General features: G+C 36.1%; 1 protein-coding gene across 1 annotated transcript in view; it reads right to left on the reverse strand.

Annotated features, from left to right (window-relative positions):
- Positions 1 to 1,016: 1,016 nt before the first annotated feature.
- The window catches only part of TFEC (transcription factor EC), a 65,104-nt gene continuing 39,143 nt past the window's right edge, over positions 1,017 to 26,977 (reverse strand). Inside the window, exons 4-8 of the mRNA XM_071423687.1 lie at positions 19,325 to 19,439; positions 18,412 to 18,468; positions 15,099 to 15,174; positions 6,842 to 6,989; positions 1,017 to 5,929 (exon numbers count right to left, since the gene is read on the reverse strand). Of these exons, the coding sequence (XP_071279788.1) occupies positions 5,549 to 5,929; positions 6,842 to 6,989; positions 15,099 to 15,174; positions 18,412 to 18,468; positions 19,325 to 19,439 (777 nt within the window). The 3' untranslated portion in view covers positions 1,017 to 5,548. The remainder of the gene's footprint in view (positions 5,930 to 6,841; positions 6,990 to 15,098; positions 15,175 to 18,411; positions 18,469 to 19,324; positions 19,440 to 26,977) is intronic.

Genomic DNA, 26,977 nt, shown 5'->3' on the forward strand with positions numbered 1-26,977 from the left:
ATTGCAAACATCACTACTTTTAATCAAGCCGTATATCACATAGGGCTTTTATAATCTCTGAAATAACTTCGGATTTTATTTTCTGTCGTTGTTTATTTAATCAATAAGTCTCTGAGTCCTAAACAGGATAAGCATTGGCTTTCACAAAGCAAAGTGGGGGCTTTCAGTCCCTTCACAAAGGAGCTGAGTACCTTTTATGGTCAAATCCTAAGTACATAATAAATATGGAAAAAAGCAAAGCTTCTTCCATAGATAATCACTGAACTTTAAATAATATTTATAATAATATTCAATTTTAATACTGATAGGGGTGTCTTAATTATTTGAAAAAATAAAGAGACTGAAATGTTTAGTACAAATAAAATGTTTCTCTGATGTACACAAAATTGTGCACTGTTTTACATGAAATAATAAACTATTAAAAAACTAGTTGAAATTTGTATTCCTAGTCAACAATCTTACATCATTTCATGCACAGAAACCACCAAATATCTTCTAAAGAAGGCAGCACTTTTGATATTAGAAATTCAAAATGAAATCTGAATCCTTAACTAACTTCCTTAAGTGAGTATCTTTAAGTGCCAAATGTACCTAATTATCAGCTTTAAAAAATGTTTTACATCTTAAAATACAATATTCTGTTTATCCTAGATTGTCTGGGGAACATCTAGTACATTAAAAGGTTTTTGTAGAGCTTCTTAGTGATTTAACTGATATCATCATGCCTGCTAGCAATTTTGCAACATTCTGAAAACACTTTCCATAAATCAAAGCCTTAGCAGCAGGAATAAGCAGATGGCAGGAGACCATATTAAAGAATGTATCAATTATTTTTATTAATGGGATGCTACTGGATCATGATGTATCATAATAGACTAAATGTTTAGCTGTTGTGAAGTATTTTGTCTGTTAGGTATCTCAGATGTTCTTACTGGATGTTACTAGATTGCTTTTGGTGGCATTTTTGAGGGTCTGGACAGGGAAGTTTCACAAGGGACATGAAAAAGATGTTTTCATTTCAGTCCTTTAATTATATTCATACAATAAACATAAAATGCCCGCAAGTATAAAATGTAATTGTAAAAAGATTGCATATATAGTGCGTAATAAAGTACATTCTGTCTGCATACAATGACTTAGAAAACAAGATACTATATGGTTAACAATGAAAAATAGCAATTATTATAAAAATATTCTACAGTCTCATAATAGCAATGTAAATGCCTTTACTTACTTATCTAAGAGACTTAACATAATTTTAAATTACAATAATTTTACATCTTCCATTTATATATACAGTTCTATTAAATTCAAAAAGCATTATAATATCAATGTTCTTATTAAGATTAAGCAACTGAATTATATTTCATTATTTTATTATATAAAGCAACTGTGTTTCTGTTTGTTAAAACTGTTTGCACTTACTGTACCTTTTCATACTATCATGCTGTGCACAATGAAATAATTTAGTTTTATTTTCTTAGTATAGCATCTATATCCATGTCATGAATTAAACAGGATGTTAATATTTCAACTCCCTTTCCTTTTGTGTAATTATCAGTCTGCTGTTTTGTGGATTCTGTAGGAATATGTCCACCAGCTTTGAACAGCTGTTACTGAAAACAAGTAATACCTTCTCATTTAATACATCTTGACAAAAATAGCCAGCTCTTCTACCCCCTGCCCTGCTTGAGGCCCAGATCTGCAAGACTTCAAGTTCTTTTCTAGGCCCAGAGCCAGAGGCATATTATGCATCTCTTTCATGAGATTTCACTAAACAGATCTCTGCTGGAAATAACTAAAAGTTTTATTTTTCTTGCACCACAACTCTGCCCAATATAACTTGCATGGACAGCAAAGAAATTCTGCCAGACAGAAAATGTCAGGATCTGGCCCTGTAGTTATGAAATCCCTTTCCTCTGCAGAAGTTGGTGGGACTGGGCTTGGCTCTGCCCTAGAAGTCCTCCCAGGTTCACAGCATGGTTTCCAAGCCTGTGGTGGGAGAGGGAGTGTTTAATTCAGAAAGTCTGGGATGTGACTACCAGCACATGCACCTCCTAGATACCTTCAGCAGCATCTCTTAATTCCCAGAATGTCCTAGTCTGGTTTTGCAGTCTGTACCACCATTTAATTTCGAGGGTGAGCCTTTAATCCAGGTTATAATTATTAGTTGAAATACTAATTATGGTGACTTCCTACTAGAGAAAAATGCAATTTTGGTGAAATACCATTGCCATGGTAAACACCTAGGAGGGTTGATGTATTTATTGTTTTGGGCAAGGGAGCTGGGGGTTTTGTGTGCAGGAAGACAGCCTGAATATGTTTAATGATAGATGCAGTACAGTGCCTTGCAAAATGAGCATTGACTATCTTAAGTTTCACATGCAAGAACAGAGAGAAAAATTCTGGTGCCTTAGACTGAAGCAATTGTCAGAAGAATGAAAATCAACTTTAAAAAATTTAATGGATGCACTATAATGTTTTTTTAGAACAGTGCTTATAAAAGTGATGAAATTCAGGATGTTATTTAAAGTCAGTATAGTTCAGAAGTATGGTCTAACTCACATGTAAAAGTTCAATGGGAAAATCATGTAATACATTCATATTTAATTTCTTTTTCTCCATTATGAGCAATCCACACTGGTGTATTTAAAACTAATGTAGTAGAAACTGCAGTACAAGGACAAATGGCATTTGATATTAACCAAATAACCCTTCCTTTCATCTGCTGAAATGGACAATACTCATACTAGACTAGACATAATATGGGCATAAAGGTTACTTTTAATTCATCATGTTTTATATTCAGATGTCAATATTAGCAATTGTCTTTGACAAAACTATGACAAAGTGCTTCCTCTTTTAATTAACCCAATTAAAATGGCAGTCACTCCTATATCCTGTTATCTTTGGTTAATACTTGTTTGTCTTTCTGATATGCTACAAAAACAAAACAAAGAAAAAGTGCAAAAAAACCAGAAAAAAAACAAAAAACAAAAACAAAACAAAAAAAACCTCACCCCAAAATAAAAAAGCTAAACCAAACCAAAGAAACAAATAAGAAGACAAACAAAAACACCAAACCAAAACAAAAGAAAATCACCAGAACACGTCTGTTTTCTGTTTTTTTATCTATGAAGTGTGAGTGTATCAAAGCCTCTTCTAATGGTCAGGTCTGTGCTTACACGTCACCTTACATCCAAGTAGTTTGCACAAACTCATAGAAAACTTTGAGATTCCTAAAATTATTAATGTTCTTGTGAAATTGGAAACACCATCATCTTTCATGGCCATCTGTGATTTATCATCCAGCTGCTGATTTTCCAATTATGAAACCCTTGTGACACTGCCAGGGTTGGTCAGGCATGTGCTATGGCCTGGCAGGAGCACAAAGCTCACAAGGACTGCTAGGAGGAGCCAGGTACCAATAACAAAAGAGGCAATGGTAAGAAGCAATTGCTCTGGTTTTGGATAGTATGTTTTTAAAAACTTAAAATGTTCATGCAAAAAGTAATCCCCTGATCTCTTACTATTTCCAAACCTGTGACACTTCTGAAGTGAGACAGGCTCAGTGACAACAGAATGAATACACATTTTTGAAACATATTTTGAATCATTACAGAATGATGGTGGTTTCAGCTGGGGTAGAGTTAATTTTCTTCACAGTGGCTAGTGTGGGGCTGTATTTTGGATTTGTGCTGGACAGATATGGTTTTGTTGGTGCTGATCAGGGCTTACACAGGGCCAAGGCCTTTTCTGCTTTTCATACTGACACACTGGCAAGGAAGCTGGGGGTGCATGGGAGGGCATGGGAGGCTGGGAGGAGACACAGCCAGGACAGGTGACACCAACTGACCAAGGGATATTGCACACCATATCAAATCATGCTCAGTATATAAAGCGGGGAGGAGGAGAAAGGGGGGATGTTTGGAGTGATGGCATTTGACATCCCAAGTCACCACTATGTGTGATGGGGCTCTGCTCTCCTGGAGATGGTGGAACACCTGCCTGCCCACAGGAAGCAGTGACCTAATTCCTTGTTTTGCCTCACTTGTGTGCATAGCTTTTGCTTTTCCTATTAAACTGTCTTTACCTCAACCCAAGAGCCTTCCAGATTTTGTCCTTCCAATTCTCTCTCCGGTCACTCTGGCCAGGCAGTGACTGAGTGGCTGCTTGAGGCTTGGTTGCCACCTGGGGTTAATCCATAACTATTCCCTAATGTGATCTTTTGGCTTTGATTGAGGAAGAGCTATGAAGAACTTGTTCCAGTTTATTTTCCTATGTTTTAATATTACAACTGGAATGATTGCACTTAATGTTCTTTAGGAGTGTACATCACTCTCCAGACTTTCACTATGTATAGAAGTGAGTTTTCTGGATGCCCTCTCAAAGTAAGCTGGTTATGAGAGGTAGTGCATCACATCAGTTTCTGAGTATTGCCTTCAGTTTGACAAGTCTTCCTTTCAAGCTTTTCTGCAGGGAGTCCAAAGGCAAATATGAAATGAAATTCTTGTTGTTTAGAGTTCATGCAATGGGAATCTTGTAATTTCCCTCTGCTTCCAAATGGATCAAAAGCACATGTACAGAGTCCCTTTGCAAAAACCTCATTGTGCTGCCAAAGGACACTGAAAGTGTCATCCAGCAGCCCAGTATTGTATCTGAAATCCAATTTCTTCCATATAAAAAAGGACACAGTTTGAATATTCTTGGAATAAATAGCTGACATAGCACTGTCACAAGTAGTGCTTGTTTTAAATTGTGCTAAGTGTAACGTGGAGTGTCTGTGCTGTCTTGTATATCCACACAGTCTTTCTGCTGCAATGCTGTGTCTTTTTCTGTCTGAGTTCATTTGAATCACTGTCATTGTGTTAGTTTCCATTTTTCTTCTGTGTCCTTAAAATAGATACTTAAAAGATGTTCTTTTCCTACAAATGAAATTAAAAAAACCTAAAGCCATTCCATAGAAAGCTTAATGGATTTTCTCCTTTTAAAGAGAAGCCCACACAGTTTAAACTTCATGCTTCTCTGAAAGCATTACAATCTGATGTTTTTAGATTTTAAAACCTGTAACATCTCTACAGTTCCCAGCTTAAATAGTTCTCTGTTGCTTCACATTCATTTTGTAGAATTTTTGTTATAAAAAAATAAAGAAATTAGCAAATTACTAAATCTCATATTTGTAGCAGAGAAACGTGTGAGCAGATTGAAAAGAGTTTGAATACAGTTTTGCAACATAGGTATTCCTTTAGGGGTAACCATTTTCATAGTACTGATAAAAGTCACGAAGTGATAGTAAAAATATTCCCAGTGAAGAGAGATTTACGCAAATGTTGGCTGTGAACAGAGGGTGAATTTGGGGCAGAGTGATATGGGTTCATGTCCATCTTATTTTCTTCTGAAGTGAGGGCTGATTGAAATCCTTGTCATGTAGTAATTGATTTTTACAGTGTCTCTCCTTATAGGTATTTAAAATAAGAGCAAACACCACGCTTACGTTTAACTAAGTCTTTTAACAAGTGTTTCGAGAAGTATGAGACCCTTTCTGCTTTTATAAATCATCTCCATCATCTGTGCTAAAGCTGCTTCTCCTGCTGCTCTCTTTTGATGCAGCTGGAGATGTGGAGGACAAGAGTGGGTCTGTTCCGAATGGTGACACTGTGTCGTCCAATAAAATTTCCTCTAGTCGTTGTTCTTCTTTTAAAGCTGCGCTGAAGGACAAATCCGTGAAGTGAGAAAGGGGATCAGAAAAGGCTGTAGATCCATCGCAGACATCAGAATTTTGTCCATGTACCAGAGGCATTTGTTGAGAGTAGTCTACAGAGTTCTCCTCTGGATAAGATTGTTGCTTGATGACTTGTGCAGCTAAATCGACAGCACTGAGCGAAGACATGACTGGAAGGCCGTGTGCACGTGCCTGGATCTCCAATTCCTAACATTTCAAACAAAAATAATTAGACAACAATTTTAAAAGAGAAAAGAGTCTCTTCAGAACAATTGCAGAAAGTATACAAATCATGCATGAAAATTTATTATACCTGTTGCCTAGTTGTGAGATTAAATTTTAAAATACTAATTTTTTTATCGAAGAAAATTTGTCAAGTGCTTTTATATTTCTTTTTGTCATTAAGCAACTATTCTAGAGCAGAAGAGGTAGGACAGCCTCTCTAAAACCATTGCACACTGAATCCAATGAAGGTAGCAGCAAAATGTTGCAGCTTGATAGTTCATTATAAAACTGTTGTTCAGAGAAAAAAAATATTCTTTACTTGATAATGCTTATATTATACAGATATATAAGTAAATCAACATATGTAAGATGATTGGTTTTATGTCTATCTACCTATCTACCCATCCCATTTCCATAGGTGCCTGTCTATATTAGAATCTTGCTTTTTAAGCCATGAAGGGCTATATTCTACCTCTTAGTGTAAAAAGAAGATATCACATAAAATAGTCTTACAGGGAAGAGTAATGCATTAAATAGTTTGAAAGGGAAAATTAAAATACTGAAGGGAACTTTGTGACCAGTATTGATTTTTGGCTGCAGGAATATGCTTATTTCTTTTTTTTTTTGTCTTTGTTTCTAACACATGCATAATGGAACTGTTTGTACAAATACTTTATTACTTTTCCACTAGTTACTTTATGCAAAGTATAATTATCAAAGAAATTTCCTAGAAATCTAAAGAATACCCCCTCCCCAATATACACAGAAATACTAAGGCAAAGTCAATTTATTTTTAATAAACGTAATTTGAGGAAAAATTATATAGATTAACAAAATTTAATGGGGGATAAGTACTGAGAAAGCTTTGTAGTTCATGGCAACGCTTATACAAACCTGAATTCGGAGCAGAAGTCTTCTGTTAGCATGCTCTAATTTCTTCTGCCTGTGTTCTAATTCTCTGGCTCTCTGTTGTTCTTTTTGTAGCCACTTGATGTACTCCACCGATGCTTTTAAAATAGTTCCTTTGTTCCAGCGCATATCACTGCAGAATGTAGAGATAACCTTTTCACAATTGTGCATGTCAGCAGAATTCATAAGAACTTACAAAATCTTTTACATTAATATGAAATAATGATTTACATGACTATTATTCACTCTTAGATATTATTGCTTCTGAATGGAAATTTTAATAGAATAGTTAAGAAGCCCTTATATAGTAAAATTAATCCCAGAATGAAAATAAGTGTCAAAAGAAAGTAATAAAGTGACTTTTTGTGGGAGAGCTAAATGCAATATCATGATTCTACCATTACAGTTTTTATATTTTTAGTGAAAATTGCTTTTATTATTAACTCTGAGATTAAAATCTATGTGCAGTATTTCTGCATTAATGAACTAGGAAATATACATTACTGAGGACTTAAGCCTAAATTTTTAAAGATCATTTTGAATATACTACTTCTTTTACCTGACTCTACTAATGAGGTTGCTTTTATGCTTGTAGAGAAAAAATGATCTGTGCTGAATGCCACTCCTCATTGATGACAGACCAGAAAAATCACACTTTCATAACCCTAATGACTAGGGAATGACAAAAATCATGTCCAAAAATCTTGAAACAATTTAAAACACAAGTTAAAATCTATAGCTACATGCAGACCCCAACTCAAAATAAAAGCTTTGTAAAACAATTAGATTAAATCTGTGCATCATTCAGGAAATCATGGCTTGAGTTCCACCTTACAAGCAGCCTCACTAGCAACAGAACACTTGTTCAAATTAAACTGTCCAAGACTTTCATGTAACCATTTATCAATCATACATTCCTTTAAGTAAGGTCTTGGAACAATAACGAATTTTGCTAAAAATTTTTAATTTCTATTAATTTCAGTATTTTACGATACACAATGGGTTCACTGCATTAAATATACAGTTAAATGGGCTCTATCCAAACTATCTACTTCACTGCAAGTTGCTTCGGCTGAGCAGAAGGTTGGTCAAGCTTCTGGTCCCAAACCAACACAAAGCTGTTTTAAGAGCAAGTAAGAATCTGATGTTGGGAGGGACAAGCATTTTTTCAATACCTCTTCCAAAGACATATATTTACATGCTGTCATTTATGGAGAAAAAAAATATGCCCAGCTATTATCACTTTCCCTTATTCATAAAATCATAGAATATGCTGAGTTGGAAAGCACCCACCATCCAACTCCTGGCCTTACACAGGACACTCCAAGTCACACCATGTGCCTGAGAGCATTGTCCAAGCACTTGAACTCTGCCAGGCATGGAGCTATAACCACTTCCCTGGAGAACCTGTTTCCAGTGCTCAGCTACCCACTGGGTGAAAACCTTTTCCTGATTTCCAACCTAACCCTTCCCTGACTCAGCCTCATGTCATTTTCTTGAGTCCCATCACTGGTCACGAGAGTGAAGAGATCAGTGCCTGCCCCTGCACTTCCCCTCATGAGGCTGAGCACCTTTAGAGATTTCTGCAGTTATTTATCTCCTGAAGGTATAGTGCAAAAGCCAGGGAGGTACAGGATTTAGGGACCCAGACCACCCAGATTCTCCAGATGCTTTACTGTGGACAAAACTTTATGGAGCTGGTAACTTTAAAACACTAAGAAGCAAAGGCAAAATTAGTTGTGATAAAGCATCACAGTGTTTAACCATGCCACAGAATTCAGATAATTTTCTAGAGATTTGGGAGTAAAATTTTTTTGGGTGATCCAAGAGTGCTCAAATTCAAATGTCAGTTATTTCTGGACAACACACAAACTGTGAGGCTCCTGAATACAGGGACCTCACCTCCTCTCAGTGCTGCAGGCCAGAAATGCACTGCTTTTGGGATTAAAGGTTGAGGAGTTTGGAGAGAAAATAATTGTTGTCTACAACCCTACTGTCTTGGGTACGTATTCTGATTTAGATATTATTGCCTGGTCAAAAGGCTAGAGCAGAGGTGGGACTGGGAGCCAAGAGCAGCATACACCGCTCCCATGATGATGGCTGAATCATCTCTTGGCAGTGCCTCTGCCTTCTCCTTCCTGTCCCTGTACCTCTTGAGCAGGTGGAAGGACAGAATTTCTTGCCAGCATCCCATAGGCACCCTCCTAGGAGAGGACATTCTCCTCTCAAATGGCTACCTATGTTCAAACTGTAAAGGTTAGGGAAGCTTTTAGCATGCATATTGTCTGGACAATCTTTCACTGCCATCACCATGTCACAGTTTCATTTCCACCACACCTTTTTAGAAAGTTAGGTAAAAATACTGAGAGTTCTCTGTTTATGACTAAATTGCAGTGGAGTTTGAAAGGCAGTCAAGTGTCTGTCTATCTATGCCAGACCACTCATGAATAAAGAAGCTAAATGAAATAAATAAAGTTAGCAGGACAAGAACTTTTCAAACAGGAATTCTCCACTCCCATCTCAGATATGAGCTATATATGCTATATGAAGAAACACAATCTGCCTTGATGAGGAGGTTAGTCTCTAATAAGTGCTAAAAACAAAACTAAGACAGGTTTGAACTGATGGTCCAAACCTAAAGATATAGTACTATGAAATTAGGAATAAAACCCTTGCTGGAAAAATGGAAATAATTGAGGAAATGTAACAGCAGCAGAAAAGTTTGAATATATCACATATTTAGAAAATATTTCATCGTTTTAACAAAAAAAATTCATTAATTCAAAATAAGACAAAATTATGTTTGGTTGATTTTTCTGATTGACATATGAATAAGTCAAATATTCATGATTCTATTTGGAATATTTCTTGAGGAAATTCATTTGTGTTACACTTCATATAATCTTGTGATATGGCTTACTTTTAGTTCACGTTTCCCTGATAGTTTTGGTTTTTATTTCTATGCCAATGTTTTTTCATAATTTTGAATAAATCTTCACTGAAAGATTAATGCCTGGATTCAAACTGCCAGAGAGATGGACCTGGTCAGCTTTTGCATGAGATACATATGGATAGTTATCTGTTGTGGTAATATTTACAGATCTGAGAGGAAAAACTGTAAAGGAGAGCTAGGAAAAAAATGCAGAGGTCATTATTGTTATTTAAGAGACTGTTCTTTAACCTGTGTACACATGTGTATGTGTCTGTGCATGTGTGTGTACCCCACATATGGTTCTACATCACTTCTCATATGTACATACACTGGTTAAATGAAGAATATTCTTATTAAATAAAGAATATTGAAGTTGAACCTTCCAGTGTTTGAAGGCAACATAGCAAAGGAACAGCTGATCACCTTAGAAGTCAACATGTATTTCACTTTGTGTCTCTCTTTACCAGGACCTAAGGAAAATCCTGAAGGTGTCTGTGCTGATTCTGCATCACAGGCACTCTTCACTCATTGCAGCCCAGAGACAGCAGTCACAGGACATTGCTGCAGAGCAGCAGAGGCTCTGTGCAGATGTGCAGGGCTGGAAGAGCAACAATGCAACTGGTGAAGATGAAGGTAAATTTGGGCTGGTAAAGGTAGAGGTATGCAGGAGATTCCTGCATACCAATAGTCTGAAGTGCATCTAGCTCTACATAGTAGGCAGCCAAGCAGATTCATCTATGATGGGAAGAAAAAACAACATTTGAAAATGGATTAACTCAAAGAACAAGAAGTGCATAAAAGGAATTCAGAAATTCTCTGATCGGTTATTTGGTTTCTGTTATTTCTCTGAAAACAATGAATTCTGAATTGGATGTAAATAAAACTGCCTGAAAAGTCATAAAAATGTCACTAGGAAATTGTAGTTTTTGCTTTTTAGAGATTTGTAGATTACACTTAGAAATAAAAACTGAAATGGAAAGCCCTACAAAGACATTTTTAGAAATTGAGGAATCACTAGCAGTTGTTACTAATTTAATTGGAAGTTTCTGTATGAAAACAGACAAAATACTTGCATTCTTAACTGTTTTGATTCGAAAAACTTAGCTATAGACACACTGATCTTCAGATATGGCAGGAATTATTTTCTTCATTTTGATCTTTCAGTTCTATTTATTTGCTTTGGTCTGGGTTTTTTTTTTTTTTGTTGTTGTTGTTGTTGGTTTTTGGTGGTTTTTTGTTGTTATTGTTTTGGCATTTGTTTTCTTAGTAATTATTTTTATTAAATGCATGCATGGCACCATCCTGTAAATTCTGAAATACATGGGAAATTTTACATTCAAGCCAAGTCATTTGAGAGCAGTAAGATATTTTGCCAGTTCGGTCATCAGAAATGGCCTCTGCAAAGGAGGATTGCTTCTTTGTTCCTGTGTGTCCATGTGGTAGAGTAATTTGAAGTTTCTAGCAATCCACAGATATGTTAGTGAGTTTAATTAACAGAGGCCAATAAAAATAATAACATTTTAATGGAAAATTAAAAAAAAAATTTAAAAACACATTATGTTTTATTAGTTTCTGACTCCTGTCCCCTCTTAACTTTATCATCTGAATCTCTCTACAAAACTCAAATGCCCAGAACAAAACATGTAACTCTCACCAAGTAGAGTTTCCTATATTGGATAAACAAAACATGGAAAAGAGACTGATCTTCAGCTCATTTCCATTAATTTAACTTTGTTGAAGTCAAAGGAGCTTCACTAGTTTACAGAAGTTGAACTCCTGTAAGAAGGATGGAAGGATGGGAGCACGTGGTCATCTAAGATTAGAACTAATTAGTAAAAGCAGTGTTTGAGAGAGTGTGATAGTTACAGAGTTTGCCTGACACAGGCCAGTTACTAATAACAAATACATTTGCAAAGCTGAAACTGTTTGCAGAACATTTCTCTCCCTGTTTCTGAGAAATCAGCTTTAAACTAAAGAAATTTGCTCAAAGAAGTACTTGGAAGGACTTTGTACTTGTTTTGAGGACTTGCACAATTGCAAAGTGTTTTATTCTGAAAGAGGCAGCAAGTTTCCACTTTATAACACCTGAGTGTACACAAGCTTTTCCTTTGCAAGGAATGTGTCTGTGCTGGCTGCTAGAGGGTCTGTCCACAGACAGCACAGAGGTCAGGCACTGGTAGATGCAGAGAGCAGAAAGGAAAGAGTGAGAGCAACCCACTGCTTCTGCCCAAATCCTCAGCAGTTCTCTTAACATTCCAGCTCCACAACATTAATAGAATTCTTTTTTCTCATTTAGCTTTCTGGGAATTTAAGTCCAACTACCATTAAACTGTTCTTGTGTAGGCATGGCCAGACTCCATCACAATAAGGAATCCTGTTAACCACCTAAAAGGTGGATTCTGAAAGGTTGAACACAAATAAAAAGGCAGGTATAATTAAAGGAGCGGGTTATGAGTTTTTCAGCAAAATATGACTGAGTATTTCTGGCATTTTTAAATTCTATTTTTGAATTTTGTTCTTTAAAACCGATTTGCATTTCTGAATCATCTAGCACTTGGATATCTAAGCATTGAAAGTTAAACAAAAGAGTCATAGTTCTTTGTAACTTACACTTATCTTCATTTTCTAATGCTGATGAAGTGAACTTAAAACACCCATTCATTTATGCAATGTAATCCACACTTTTCATCATTAAATTAAGAAAAAAAGAAAAAAAGTGCAAAGAATAGGGGTTTAATCCAGTCAAAAGAAAGTCCCTGCAGAAGCTCTGCAGGAGCCAAACAAGCTCACTACATAACCAACAAAACAAAAGTGAAATAAAAATCCCACACAGCACTTCTAAGAAAAATAAATCACAAAAGGTTTCCAAATGGCATAAAAAAATGTCCTTTTCTGTTTCTGATTCTGAATGTAATCTTCTTGAAGCAAGCCATCTGGGACAGGCATGCTAACCACAGTGGCTTAGTTATAGTAGTATTTGCTCTTCAATGCAGAGGCTGATTTTCTTCACTGTCATTAGTCTAAGCATCAGTAAGCTTTCTCCTTTTACAACTAAGTTTCCACTTGAGGAAGAATCTTCTAAAATCAATATGAGGCAAAAATGCTATGTGTGATAAAATGTTACAGATAAAGTACTGTAAGCCATGATAAATCTCTTTCTTTCAAAGAAGAGGGGGCAGGCTGGGGGCACAGTAAGGTGTTATGAAGTAAAAAAGCAAGAACTGAAAGAGAGAATAAGGATGCTGAGTTATGATTTGGCAAAACAAGACCATACCAAACGGTAATAATAATGTTGTTCTGCTCAGCCAATAAAACAACAGGTTCAAATTAATATATTTCTGCCTAAAAATACAAATACAAAAAAAAAAACAAAAAAAAAAAAACCAAAAAAAAAAAAACCAAAACCACTAGTTACATTCTTTGCATTAATTTATCCTTGCACTAAGCTATAGAAAAATTGTGTTGCAAACTGGTTTTTCAAAAGCCCTGCAGGTTTTGATGCCTTTTTTTTCTTAGCACCAACTTAAAAGCTTTTCAGTAGGTCTGCTTTCCAAAGGAGAACTGATTATCAGCTTTTGAAGAAAGCAGCCTTCAGAATGTGAGATGCTTGAGTTCACTTTGTGCTTTTGTAAACATAAACCACTCTGGGTCTGGTCACACTGCTGAACTCAGTCATGGGTTTGCAAACTAAAACAAGATAAGGCAATCATTTCAGAATCTATACCTGAAACTTTTTCATCAGGCAACAACACCAAAAACTGAGGGTGAAGTCCATCATCCACTTACTGAAGCAAAACTGCAGGTCAAGGTAAATCATTTTAAGAAAAGCTTAAATGATTACTCTAGGTATTAATGTTTTGATTAAGTTCACAAAGTCAACCTGAATCCAGACCAAAACATGTAGGTGAAACACCTTTATGGGCAATCAAAAAGTGCAACTGCAATTTGTACCCCATGCCCATCTCTAATTGCAGTATTACCAGTTTCTATTTTTGCTTTATAGCTGCAAACCAACAGTGCCATCCACTGTTTTTCTGAGAAATCTTTCAATTACTTGCCCAAATGGTATTGAATACTGAAAGATGCACTGGCAAAATTAAAACACTTCTATCAGTTTCTGTTTCAATGGATCACCAAAACTTTATTTAGGTAGTTCAAGTGCTTTTTAATTCAGTTTTAACACCTAATTCCATATTAATAACAAAAAAACATGCCCATTTATCCAATCTTTGGTGGATGCTACAGAAGGCTCTGAGTTTGTGAATTCTCTAAAATGGATGGAGTATGTTAACTTTCTCTCTGGTGGCTTCACTTCAAATAAAACCAACCTTCTACTTGTGTAAGCCTCACACAGCTTTGTATTGTTGCAGAAATCCTTAATGTAATCAAAAGTTTCTTAGTCCTAAGGTTAAAAAAGCTGAAATATCAATAGATGTTTTCATTTGAAGTATCATGCACATCTGTATTGACATGCAAATGACAAAGACAAAATCTGTATAATCAATTTTATGCAAGTTACAATCATGATGCTGCATTGTCTTAAGTCTTCCCTGAGTGACAAGAGAAATCTAAGACTAAAGTTCTGCATTAAAAATCACTCTGAATTGCTATTGTTAATCCTGCAATGGGCTTTTCTCCAAGGCAGCTTTTTTCCTGTTGATGACAAATATAAGCTTTAAGGGAATGCACATATAGTTCAAGCAATATGCATTTTGTGTTTCTGTAAGTATATGCATTAGTATAAAATGATATTATTATAGCAATTATAGCAATTATTACTTTTATCCTTGCATTTTAGGACTGGTGCTTTCCCTGCAATGAGTTGAGGACTTTTGAAAAATGCTCAGTCTACAGACTCTTAAATTGATATTTTTTTCTCTTAGTCTGTGGGCAGACAGTGGCAACATAAATTTTGTGTTATCCCACTAGAGGGCCATGGCAAGAGCTGAAAGCACCACTACTTCCTTCTCCAGAGACACCACACAATTGTGCTCAGGGACAGAGAGATGGACTTTCTGTTGGTTGACTTTGTTTGGTTTTTTGTTTGTTTGTTTGTTTTCCCTTTAAGTGGCAGTTTTTCTTAAACACCTTGAAATTGCTTTCACATTATTATGCTTCCACATAAGTTTTTCAACAGGCACAAAAAAACCTGTCAAAGGTTTGTTACTTCAACAGCCTGATCTGAGCCAGTGACCTGGTATGGAAGATTTTGTATCCCATTTCTCAATCCTATAGCCAGTATTCACAACTGTCTCTTTTCTCCTGCATTAATACTATAAACATTATTATAGGAAAGACAGCTGAACTCACGGATCATTAGACTTGGGGATGAGTGTGCCAAGCTCCTTGATTCGGTAATTAATATTATACCTTCTTCTTCTCTCAACTGTTAAAAAGAAACATTTACTATTTTTACACTGAAATATTTTTGGAGTAATTACACATAAAACATTTTAATTAGTTAAAAACATGTTAGCCAATATTCAGAAAAAATCTTCCTCAAATAGCAGTCCCAACATGAGCTCCTATCTGTCTCTGATAGGTGACAATTCACCCAGCAACTGATATTTTGGCAGAGCTCCTGTTCCAAATCACAAGGTAACAGCTTCATTATCCCTTATTTACAATTATCAGCATTTAAACCGACAGAGAGTACATAACTACAGCTGTATCCCAAAGCAAGATTATGTCCCAAAACCACTTCACACCTTTCCTTTGGTGATGGACAGCACAAAAAATATTTATGATCATTTTTAAAAAATAGAGAAAATGAAAAAAACCACCATGTTTGGAGATGTACACTTAAAGTCTAATGGCCTAATTTTGAATATAAACACAAAAAGCCCAGTAGAGCTAAGTTATAAGTGTTCAGCCAAGGGCATCCTAGTGGGTCTTCCAAGGCTGACTTCAATCTTCTCATAGTCATATGAGCATGTCACTTTCAGTCTCAGCCCCACCACCTGGATCACTTTTAGTCCTCTTCTTCCTGTATATAAAATGGTTTGCTTCCTGTCTGTGTGAGGCTCCTCAGTTTGTGCAGCAGTCAGTTATTTCCTCCCTAGCAGGCTCAAGCTCCAGGAACAACCTGAGTGTTATTATTTACTCTGATTATTTACTCTACCTTGGTGGGATGCATTATCTTGTCTTGTTTTCTATAGAAACAGGAATTTCACTTAACAAACTAAAGTATCTCAGTTTTTTTGGTGATGATTCACAAATTCAGAAGACAGGGTTATAATCCTCCTGAGTGTACTGCTCAGTGAGCCCCTGCATTGCATTTGAATGAATGTGCTGGATCTTGTAGGAGAGCCCAGTGTACAAAAACACAGAGCAAGTGGAAAATTTAAAAGGTATATTTCAGTTGTGTTGGCAAAATAATGGCATGGCAAAGAAAATTGAAGAATTTGCTTTAACTATACTGTCCTATGGCATAACAGCTGCTGCTCAATTAATATTTACACTGTAGAAAACTCTGTAAGATATTCATCAAAAAGTAGTCAACTAAGCATTAGCTATAAAACAAGGCAATGAAAAGATATCCTTACAAGTGAACACTTGCATAACTCTTTTTTCTTTGTATTTTTGCATTTTTTTCCTGAAAAGAAACTTCCAGTGGTTGTGTCAATGAGTTAGAAAGGGAGATTTTTTTAAGCTTGGATACATGTTGCAATAGAACTTTCCTGATGTGCGTCTGTAACCTTTCCAGAGATATCCTGAGTTATCAGTAATATTTCAAAAATCAAATTATACATGAGCCAAATCAGAAAATTCTTTTTCAAACTGCATGCACAGGATTATAATATAACATTCTTTTTTTGGAAGGAAAAAACCCCAAAGTTAAGAAACATTAGGTAGGCAATGTTTTAAATTCTGTCTGTTGCATGAAGGGGTTCCACTTCTTAAATCGAACTCCCTTTTCATGGTTTCATTCAATATACCGTCCTTCAAAAGGAATATTTTTGCAGTGCCTTTATTACTCCTTGTTATAAGAATGTACAAAAACATTTCTGTGAAATGTAGGCCTTAATTCAGCCTGAAAATTGAAAGTTTGTATCATTCCCATCAACTTTCAAAAACTGATTTTTCAGACCATCACTAAGAAACCTGATCCCCATAAAAGAGTGAATCACACTGATGAAGCCTTTATATGCAATGAGTGATTGTGTCCAAGCCTTTAGATAGCAGAGCTATGTCCAGAGAGCCTTTGAGCTCTGCAGGGTACACCTGGATGCTGCCTGTCTGCAGTGCCCTTCAGTTTAGTGGCCAGTGGTGAGGGAAAGTTCTCCTACATTTCGTCTGGGATCAGGAAGGACTGTGATAAGCCAAAGCAAACAGCAAACAGTAAGACATGGCATCCCTAATGTATCTATGATGAGCCTCTCTTTCCCCTTGTAGCTCCAGATAACTCCTACCCATCCCTTTTCTTAGTCCAGCAAAACTCCCCATTTCTGCCCTAACAAGACAGAGAGCAGCTGCCCTGGCATTTCAGAGATTGCGTGCTAGCAACACGCCTCAAAATCTTCATGGTCTGCCTGTAACCCACAAAAAAAATTACAGACAGATATAAGGATGCCTTCTGGAAATTCTAAGTAGCAGAATATTGTCCACAGTGATTGCTAGCACATTGTGCCAGTGGATGTATACTGTCAGGTATGTAATTTCATGCAAGTAAATCCATAAATCCCTCTTTGATTACTGGAAATCAAATATCCAGAGAAACAAGACAGAAGTAAGATAATAAAGATATAAATAGTGGCTATTTACTAATTACTAATTTAGGTTTAAATTCATAGAATATCTCAAGTTGGAAGTGATTCATAAGGATCATTGATTACAACTCCCATACTATTTCTGTTGGAAGAACTGGAAAGGAGAACTTGAAAATTTTAACTACTTTATTCAACACTTTCTAAAAAGAATCCTGCAGCCTTTTTCTTTCAAATTATGCTTTAGAGGGAAAAATTGTGTAATTTTATAGGCAATCTCCCAGTAATGAAACTGATGGGGTTTTCTTTTCTATTCTATATAAATTAAAATCTTTTTTTTTTTTGTAATTCTAGTATTTAGACACCGAACTATGAATTTCACTGTTCTAAGACTGTTCCTCTAAAACCAACATGCCTATCATCTGCACATATCTGCACTGTTGTCCATATAACTTTAAGAGGTTAGCAACCACTTAGAAGTTGTCTGATACAATTTTTTTTCCTACCCCATCACCCATAAAGAGATACAGCCTCTTGCTTTGGCACTTCAGTAAATAAGGTGTGAAGACTGAATTTTCAGTGTTGTTTTTCTCATAACCTGCTTCCTTCTTGTCTGCTTTGCACTGTAATTCTTAGAGAAAACATCAAGTCAAGTGTGCTACTATGAAAAAATAATAGCAGGAGATTATATGGAAATAAATTAATTGTAATATGCAAAGTATTTTGAAAGACAAAAGTCAGAGGCATAAATTAATTTCAAGAAAGAAAACTTTATGGAGTCAGCTGCTTTTGTAGTCTGAGTTGGCCTGCTGAGAGGCTGGTCTAGAAGAAGAGCAGAGATGTGGTAGCTAATGTATCATGGTTTTTCATTCTCCATACATTCCATTTAATGAGATGGAAGATGAACATATACTTACTGAGATTGTGGTTATCCTTTTTTTGTCTCTCCTTTGCCATTGCTCTTGTATCTGCTTCTGACAGAAAGTAACATTTATTAAAATAGTCCTTAAAATGCAATTCCAGTACTTCTTTCATCTTCTGAAAATGGTCTCTTGTCACAGAGACCAGCTTTCCAGTCCTTTTACTGCATTACTTTTTTATTATTAAAACAGATCATAGACAAATCTTTATTCTACCAGTACTAAATTTTAAGCAAGTCTGGCAGGTTGCTTAACATTTTTTATGTCACTTTTTTAAAATCTAAGAATATAGAAATGCTATAGAGGGGTATTTTTCTCCAATTTCCTGTATTTTACATCAGGATAAAACTTAAAATACACTAAGGTGAATATGGATTTTCTATATCCCATAATGCAAGAGTTAATCAGATTTGTAAGATATTGAATAAACTCATTGTTTCCTCTGAGTGACATTAACAAACTGTACATGATTTTTAGCATTCTTTGGATTAATTGAATGTAACTTTTAAAGTTCGTAATCCACTAATATAGCTTTACCTTGAATAGCCTTATTGTAAAGTTTTAAAAGGACTATTTGTTCTACCCTGGAACAAATTTAATGGATGATAATAATTTATATTGTTGGTCAGAAGCCAACATGTGGAAGAATATACTGTTTTCTAAAATATTAAGGTTTTTTAGAAGCACAATGTTCATAAAAACAGGAGCAAATAGAGGGTTTCTGAATTTCTAAAGAGAAGAACAGAAAGAAAACATTTCTCATTTATCTTTGTTCTTTTCCTTAAATGAAACCAGAGACTGAAAATTCTCAGGAATTTAATTATGGATATCTTTTTCATGGATAAGATTCAACTTTTAAGACACACACCATTACTTATGCAGTTATATACTAAAATCTCAGAGTTTTTACCTGTGAGCTCCCTTTTTACTGGTAGATTAGCTGGGCAAGAAGCATTTGTGAGACCCATATTAGCTGGTGCCATTCCCTGGTCACTGTTATATATATCCAAAATGCTGCTAGATAGCTTGAGGGGTAAGAAAGGAAAGAAGAATAAGGAAAAAAAATTAAAATAAGTAAAAGACTTAAAAGATTTTTTTAAAAAAACCAATGCATGCAACGAGAAAATATCTTTGGATATGAGTCTGGTTTTCTTTAGAAGGAGTATATGTACACATGTCTAAATGGAAGGATTCCTGTTATGCAATATTAACTAAAATTGAAAGCAAAGAGTCACTGTCTGCTGTTTTTCTATAGGTGCCATTTGTGTGGGCTTCAGATCTACAGTGTGGGCTTGAGATCTACAGTTGCTTCCAAATTGTATTTTCTAAATCCAATGTTGCCATGTCTGCACTTCAGATATCCATTAGATTGAAAGTCAACTTTACCACAGTGATTTTGACCATACTCTCCAGTATGATTTTTTTTAACCACAACTCTAAACTCTGAATTGGTACCTCATACAGGGCCTGGTCCAGCAATATATTCAGGGACCTAGTCATACATAATAGTTAAAATTAGAGTGGACAGTACATCACAGAATATACTTTGAAGAAAGGAACTGTACTGTTGTCAGGATAGACCAGATAACCTAATGGTTTTAAGATGAATAATGTATAATCATGTATACCAGTATCCTTATTCCCTTAAAAAACATAATATAATATTATTTAAATAAGCCCATAGAATGCACACTAAGAAAAGTAAGGCTAAAGTATGTGGATTTCAGGTAATTGTACAATTACTTTTATTTGAATAACTTTACACATATGAGAGAACTGTAAAATATGCAGAAGTTTACTGAAGAGAAGTCCAGGCTTTGCTCAGTTCCTATGACTCTATGATCAACCTTTCAGCATTGATCCTTTGCAGTAAAAGAAAAACTTTTTTGGCTTTTTTAATCACGCATATAAAATTTGTACTGACATCTTTGGGGTTTTTTTGTGGTCAACACTCAAGGACTTAGAAACTGAGTTTGGGTCCACATGGCCAAGAGAAAATAAATCCAAAAGTAAAAAAAGAAAAACACCAAAAACCCCAAAAGGATTAAAAAGTGCGTGAAAAATATGTGGATACAAACACTGACTTGAGACAGTAAAGCATGAAAAGAAATTAGGAGTTATTTAAGAAAATTGTTTTTCATAGACAAGAAAATGTGTTTTTAAAGATTTGCCCATCAGCTATGGATCCTGAAACAACCTGGAATTTTCCAGGCAGGTCATCAAGACACCAGCCATAGGTCTGCTAAGAATCAGACTCTTGTAATTTCTCATTTGTCAGACTCTTGTAATTTCTCTTTTTGTAGCGACTGTGAGCTTCATCACAAGTTACTGTGAATGGAGACAATTTTCCCAATTACATGCTCAGTGTGAAGTTTTTCCATGGCAGTGCTCCCTGTATTTTACATTAAAACTGGAATTTTAAACTAGCTTTATTTTTAGATAATGATTTTGTTAAATTAACTAATAACTTTACTAGATAATCTGAGAATCAAGTTTGAGGTAAAGTCTCCCAGTTCTATTACAAACTTTGAAATGAAGCAATCAGAATTCTTACTGAACACATATACGTAACATGCTCATTTTTAAACAAGAGCTTTATTACTTAGGAAAACTGAAAATTCTTGAATACCATTATAAATCACAACACCAAGTCAGTTTTAAAAATCTGCTTATACATTTGATCTCTCAATGAAAATACTTTTTTAAAGAATGTTTGGAATTCAGATGAGTATTACTCAGAACAAGCTATGTTTAAGATCCAGGATTTGAATGCTAAGAGCATTCTCACATTAGGTACCTTTGTTTCATTTCAGGGGTAAACTGACAAGTGTTACAGAAGTCACTGCAATTTTACCTGTGCATTTTCTTTGTTCCAGTGATAGGAACAAAGACATTACAAGAGTGAACTCATATTAGCTCTCATCATACTTAATTACTTCCTACATTCATGTAAATGAATTTCCTTTATTCAAATGATATATAAACAGAATGACATAAAAAATTGAGAGTCAATGTGACTCCTCCACTCCTGCACATCCAGGTTCCAGGGGACTTTGGCAAGGCTGTTATATGACTTAGGCTACTGTTTTTGTGAAATGCTAGGAAATAGTAACCACTGAAAATAATATAATTAATAAATAATCTAACAAATGAGAAATACATATCTGTCATTCTTTGCATAGTTCACACAGCTGTGTACATAAGTTCAATAATTTGCATGACACTGGTGACAATCTTCAATTTAGTAGATCATCAATGCCATTAATGAAAAAAACAGGTATGTAAACAACAGGTTGACGCAAACATGAGATACTTAATTGATTAGTTCTAATTTTCAGATAGAATTTTAAATTTATCCTTGAAAGATAGTTAAATTTCTAAAGTCTATTCACAAAGGTGTGAATTTAAATAACAATTTCCAAATCCAAGAGAAAATTTCATGACTGGCTAATTTAGCTGGCAAGGAAAAAATAATACCAGGACACCTCAAAGTTCAAAATTGTGTGACGGTTCAAAAGAGCATGAATAAATTCAACTTAAAACCACAGACAGACATTTCAGCTGAGTTCAATTGCACAGTTGGTAAAGGCAATTCCATACAACTGCCAGACAATCCCCTTCCTTGCCCCACTGGTGATGCTGGGCCTGATGCCCCCCAGGACACAGGTGGCCCTCCTGGCTGCCAGGGCACTGCTGACTCACATTCAGCTGGCCATCAACCAGGGCCCCCAGGCCCCTTTCTGCAGCACTGCTTTCCACCATCCCATTCCTCAGTTTGCACACACGTGCGGGGTTGCCCCATCCCAGATGCAGAATTCAAGACTTGTTTTTGTTAAACTTCATTCACTGACTGTCCAGCCCCCTAATTTGTCTGTTTGCAGAGCATCTCTGCTGAATGTACCATACCACCTTTGTTTCATGCAGATGCTCTCTAGCATTCTTCCCCTTGTCATTTCACAATATTTACCAGCCATTAGGAAAACAGAACCACTGCTCCATATGGAGATGATGAAAATGAAGCCCAAACCAAAGTCATTTAACTACTGATGACTACAATCCTATCATCTCACTGATTAGAAGGATTCACATTAAGCATTAATCCAGAAGGAATGGGCAGGGAAGAAGAGACAGTGGGGTAGCTCTGTATTTTAGGGAGTGTTTTGATTAGCTAGAGCTTAATGATGGGGATGCTAAGGTTCAATGTTTTTGGAAAAGAATCAAGGGGAAGGCCAGCAAGATAGTTTTCCTAGTTGGACTTTGTTACAGACCACCCAAGCAGGATGAAGAGGCAACTGAAATTTTCTATAAGCAGCTGAGAGAAGTCTTGCCCTTGTTCCCAAGGGGGACTTCAACTTACCAGAGGTTGTCTGGAAGTACAACAGCCTAGAGGAAACAACAGTGCAGAAGATCCCTGGAATGTGTGACAGCTAACTTCCTGACACAGCTGGTAAGCAAACCAGCTAGGGAAGGTGACTGATGGATCGGCTGTTTGTGAACAGACAAGCACTTGTACAGATTTGACAGGTGGAGGCCACCTTGGGCACAGCAATCATGAAGCAATAAAGTTTTTGAGTCTTGGGGAAGTGAGGAGAGGGGTCAGCAAGACTTGGATTTTCAGAGGGCAGACTTTGGCGTGTTCAGAGACTGGTTGAGGCAGTCCTGAGGGGAAAGGAGTCCAGGCAGGCAGTACCATGAAGGAAATGTTAAAGGAGCAGGAGCAAGACATCATCATGTGTGAAAAGATGAGCCAATGAGGACGACTGGCCTGGCTGAACAGAGAGCTTTGGTTGGAACTGAGGGGAAAAAAGCATAGCGGAAGAAGAGGCAGGCAACTCAAGAGGAGGACAGCCACGATGTTGTGAGGTTATGCAGGGAGAAAATAAGAAGGCCCAAAACCTAATTAGAACTTAATCTGGCCACTGCTGTAAAAGACAATGAAAAATGATTCTATAGCAAAAAGAGGGATAAGGAGAATCCCCCTGTTTGCATTGGATGTGGAAGAAGATACAGTGACAAAGGATGAGGAAAAGGCTGAAGTACTTAATGCCTTCTTTGCCTCAGTCTTTAAGTGCAGTACTACTTGTTCCTTGGGTACCCAGCTACCCAACCTGGGAGACACAGCAGAATGAAGACCTCAGAAGCCAAGAGAAATGGTGAGCAACCTGCTCCACCACTTAGATATACACAGGTTCATGAGCCACAGAGGATGCACCTGAGGGCCCTGAGGGAGCTGGCAGAAGAGCTCACTGAGCCATCTTGAGTCATTTACCAGAAGTCCTGACTAACTGAGGAGATCACAGTTATTGGAGTAAATGTGATGCCCACCTACAAGGTGGGCCAGAAGGAAGATGGAGGAACTACAGGCCTGTCAACTTGACACATGTGACAAGAAATGTTATGGAAAGTTAGTGCCAATTGCACTATCAACTGTCTCTTTCTTCTGTGAATTCAGTAGAAATCTGAATTATATTGCAATGGCCACTATGACAGATAAGTGGCTTTGTCAATATGGCCACTGGTGGTCTCCCTTTCGCACACTCATTCATAGTCAACACAAAAAATCTGCTATGAATTAGTGTGCAAGGAATAATTCTCAGTGTTGGGATTCTGGATCAGGAGAAGAAATAGAGATTGATAAATATAACCTGTTTTGGACACCAAAACAGTGTGTCAAAATGGACTGAATGATCTCTGTCTCTTATTCTTGACTCTGAAGAAAGTTTGGGGTGAATGTTGCAGGTCTCCCATATGTACCTTCTCAGGAAATCTCACTGGGCTCCTAATGTGAAAATCTCCAAATAAACTTTTACTTTAAAAATCACATAAGAAAGACTTCCTTTAAAATTAATACATTTTCTGATTACCAGAGACTTTTATAATATACAGTTAAAAAATGTGTCAAAGTATTTTGTTGAAACTGTCTACCTGAATTTGCTCTGCATTGATATCAAGTATAGAAAGTTCCAAGGAATTTCTTTGCTAATGTTACTACACACTGAGAGCAGTCTTACAGTAAAAATTGGCTGATTTTGATACAACATGAGGAAACATACTTTTTGTCTGACAAAACAGGAAGTTCTTTTAGAAATGTAGACATCTGTAAGCAACTAATTTTCAAATTATAAAATCAAAATATATAGCACAATATGTTATAGAAATTGTGAGTCAAAATATGTCCAGCTGTTTGGATGTGTACCAAAATTCCATATATCATAATGCAATATATTGCTTCTAGTGTTTAAGCAAGGAAAGCTTTTGCAGTACTGAGGCATCAAATAGCCTCCAGGCCTACATTAAAAGATAAGTTTATATGCATATACACACATAATTTCGCAAAAATTCAACACAATGCTACTAAAGGTACAAATCACTTAAAATGGCACAATTATACAATATGTGTACAATGATGATCTTACAATTCTACAGCACTGTGAAACTTGATGAATCCCAAAATACTTTAAAAATCCAGCTGATTCCACCATATCAGAAGCATATTGGTTTTTTCAATTTAGATGTGGAAACACAGTATGAAAATTCCTAGGTACCAGCAAATCATTTATCTTGCAGGTGTCATATTGGTTCACACCTGTGTTTTTCTGAGAAGTCCTTGTAAGTCACATAATTTCCAAACCTTGCATTCATGATACTTATATTTTGCATTCATGATACTTATATTTATGTATATGTTTCAAGGAATTTAAATGCAAGCGGCTTGTAAGGAATGAGAACATAAATATTAAAAATGGTAGAATATAATATGCCATCTTTCCCACTTCTGAAATACAGCCAGCTTTGGACACAAGATCAACAGCCTTTAGCCCAGCAAATGGTTAACTGGGAATAACCAGTGACAATGTAGTATAGAGAATAATACAGTTTCTAATTAAAACTGCAAGGAGCATTGAAGAAAGCAGCCTGTAATTAACGAAGTTAGCATTTGGCAAGGACACTGGGGTTAACATTCTTCCTTTTGTATAAAGTGTCATGGGATCTTCAATGCCTGTGTGCAAAGACTGGAACATGAGAATTTCCATTTATGGGGCTCAGTCCTGAAAGATACTCAACTTTGAAGCTTAGACCAATTATAAAAGCAAACTTCAGCTGGACTACCTGAGTGAATACACCTCACAGGGGCCTGTGACCTTGTGCTTGCTGACAGTGTCCAGGGGAAGTCCTATGGAGGTCTCATCGAGAAAACATTGCTATGTTCAACACTTGGGTCTGAACTGCTGTGCAGGCAGGATTGTGTAGCAAATACTAAAGGTTTATTAACAGCATGGATGACTAGCAATGGACAGCTTTGATCACAATTTGCAGTCTCTAATACCAAGTTTGGGGTGGGTTTATAAAGGAAAACATTAAGTGAAAGACATTGCCTTATGAAATGGAATTATGTGGTATTCCAAATCTTATATCATGATAGCTGTTGGTAAATATCATGTAATTTTAAGGAAGACTTAGCATTTCCATATTTTCCAAGAGAAGGATTTTGAATGCAGCAATAAAATATATCAATACAGGTTGTCTATGCCAAGTGACTTCTAGTCCCTGAACAGATCTATGTCACAACAGTGTTCATTTGCATGATCACCTATTATTCAAGTATTTTTCAATTTTGGCTAATCTTTGCACAATATGTTTGCCTTACTGTAAAATTCAAGTCTGTAAGGATCATGGTTGTATCACAGTCAGTGTTGCACAGCTAGAAAATAACAGCCCAACCCTTTTCCAAAGCTAGAATTTTCTTAATTTGAGAATTCTGCTGAAAATGGTAATGTCCATTTTGGTCCATGTCTTGGACTTAAAAGCATTTCCTGGACATTGAGTTCATTTAACATATCATTACAAAATCTAGTTCATGAGCCAATAATGCTCTGTCTAAAATCAATTAGGTTTCACATCCCCAATATTTTTATTTGGAGTATGTTTAAAAAGTTGACTGATCGCAAATTATTGTTAAAAATCTTATCTTTTTATTTCCATTTGTAGACAAATTTTATTTTGTTTTGTGTTCCTTTAAGACATATGCCATTGTTTAATGTGTCCCCTCCCCCAGGTGACTACTGGGAGTGAACATAGCTCCCTTGAGACTTTGCTTTGCTAAATGGGACAGGCCATGATTCTTCAGGCAGCCTTCCCATGCAATGATATGTTCTAACAGGAGCATCTCTCTACCTTTTCTGCTTTGAATTAGTTTTTCTGAAAGCTGGACACCTTTTTTTGCCTATTGCATTCAAAGAGTTTCGTGCCCAGTGAATCCCTCACTGGATATTTCCTCATGTCTCTTGGAAATCAGTCTCATGATGGATACTAAGATCATATTTATCTCCTTTATGCAGTCCCATCATTTTGATGGCTTATACTATCCCCTGAACAACTAATGTAGCCAGATCTTTTTCTGTCATCTCCAGTTAATGAGTTGTCAGCTTACTGCAGACATTCCTGTTATTAGTATTTAAATGAATGACCTTCCACTCAGTACTATTACATTTCTTCCATTTAGACCATTCTGTCATCACAGTCATATAATTCTTCCTCTATGATATCCTCATCCTTCTTTGTA

Source organism: Agelaius tricolor, unplaced genomic scaffold, assembly GCF_023055355.1.
Source record: "Agelaius tricolor isolate 1412-34295 unplaced genomic scaffold, bAgeTri1.0.p SCAF_3, whole genome shotgun sequence".
In the NCBI taxonomy this organism is placed as follows: Eukaryota; Metazoa; Chordata; class Aves; order Passeriformes; family Icteridae; genus Agelaius; species Agelaius tricolor.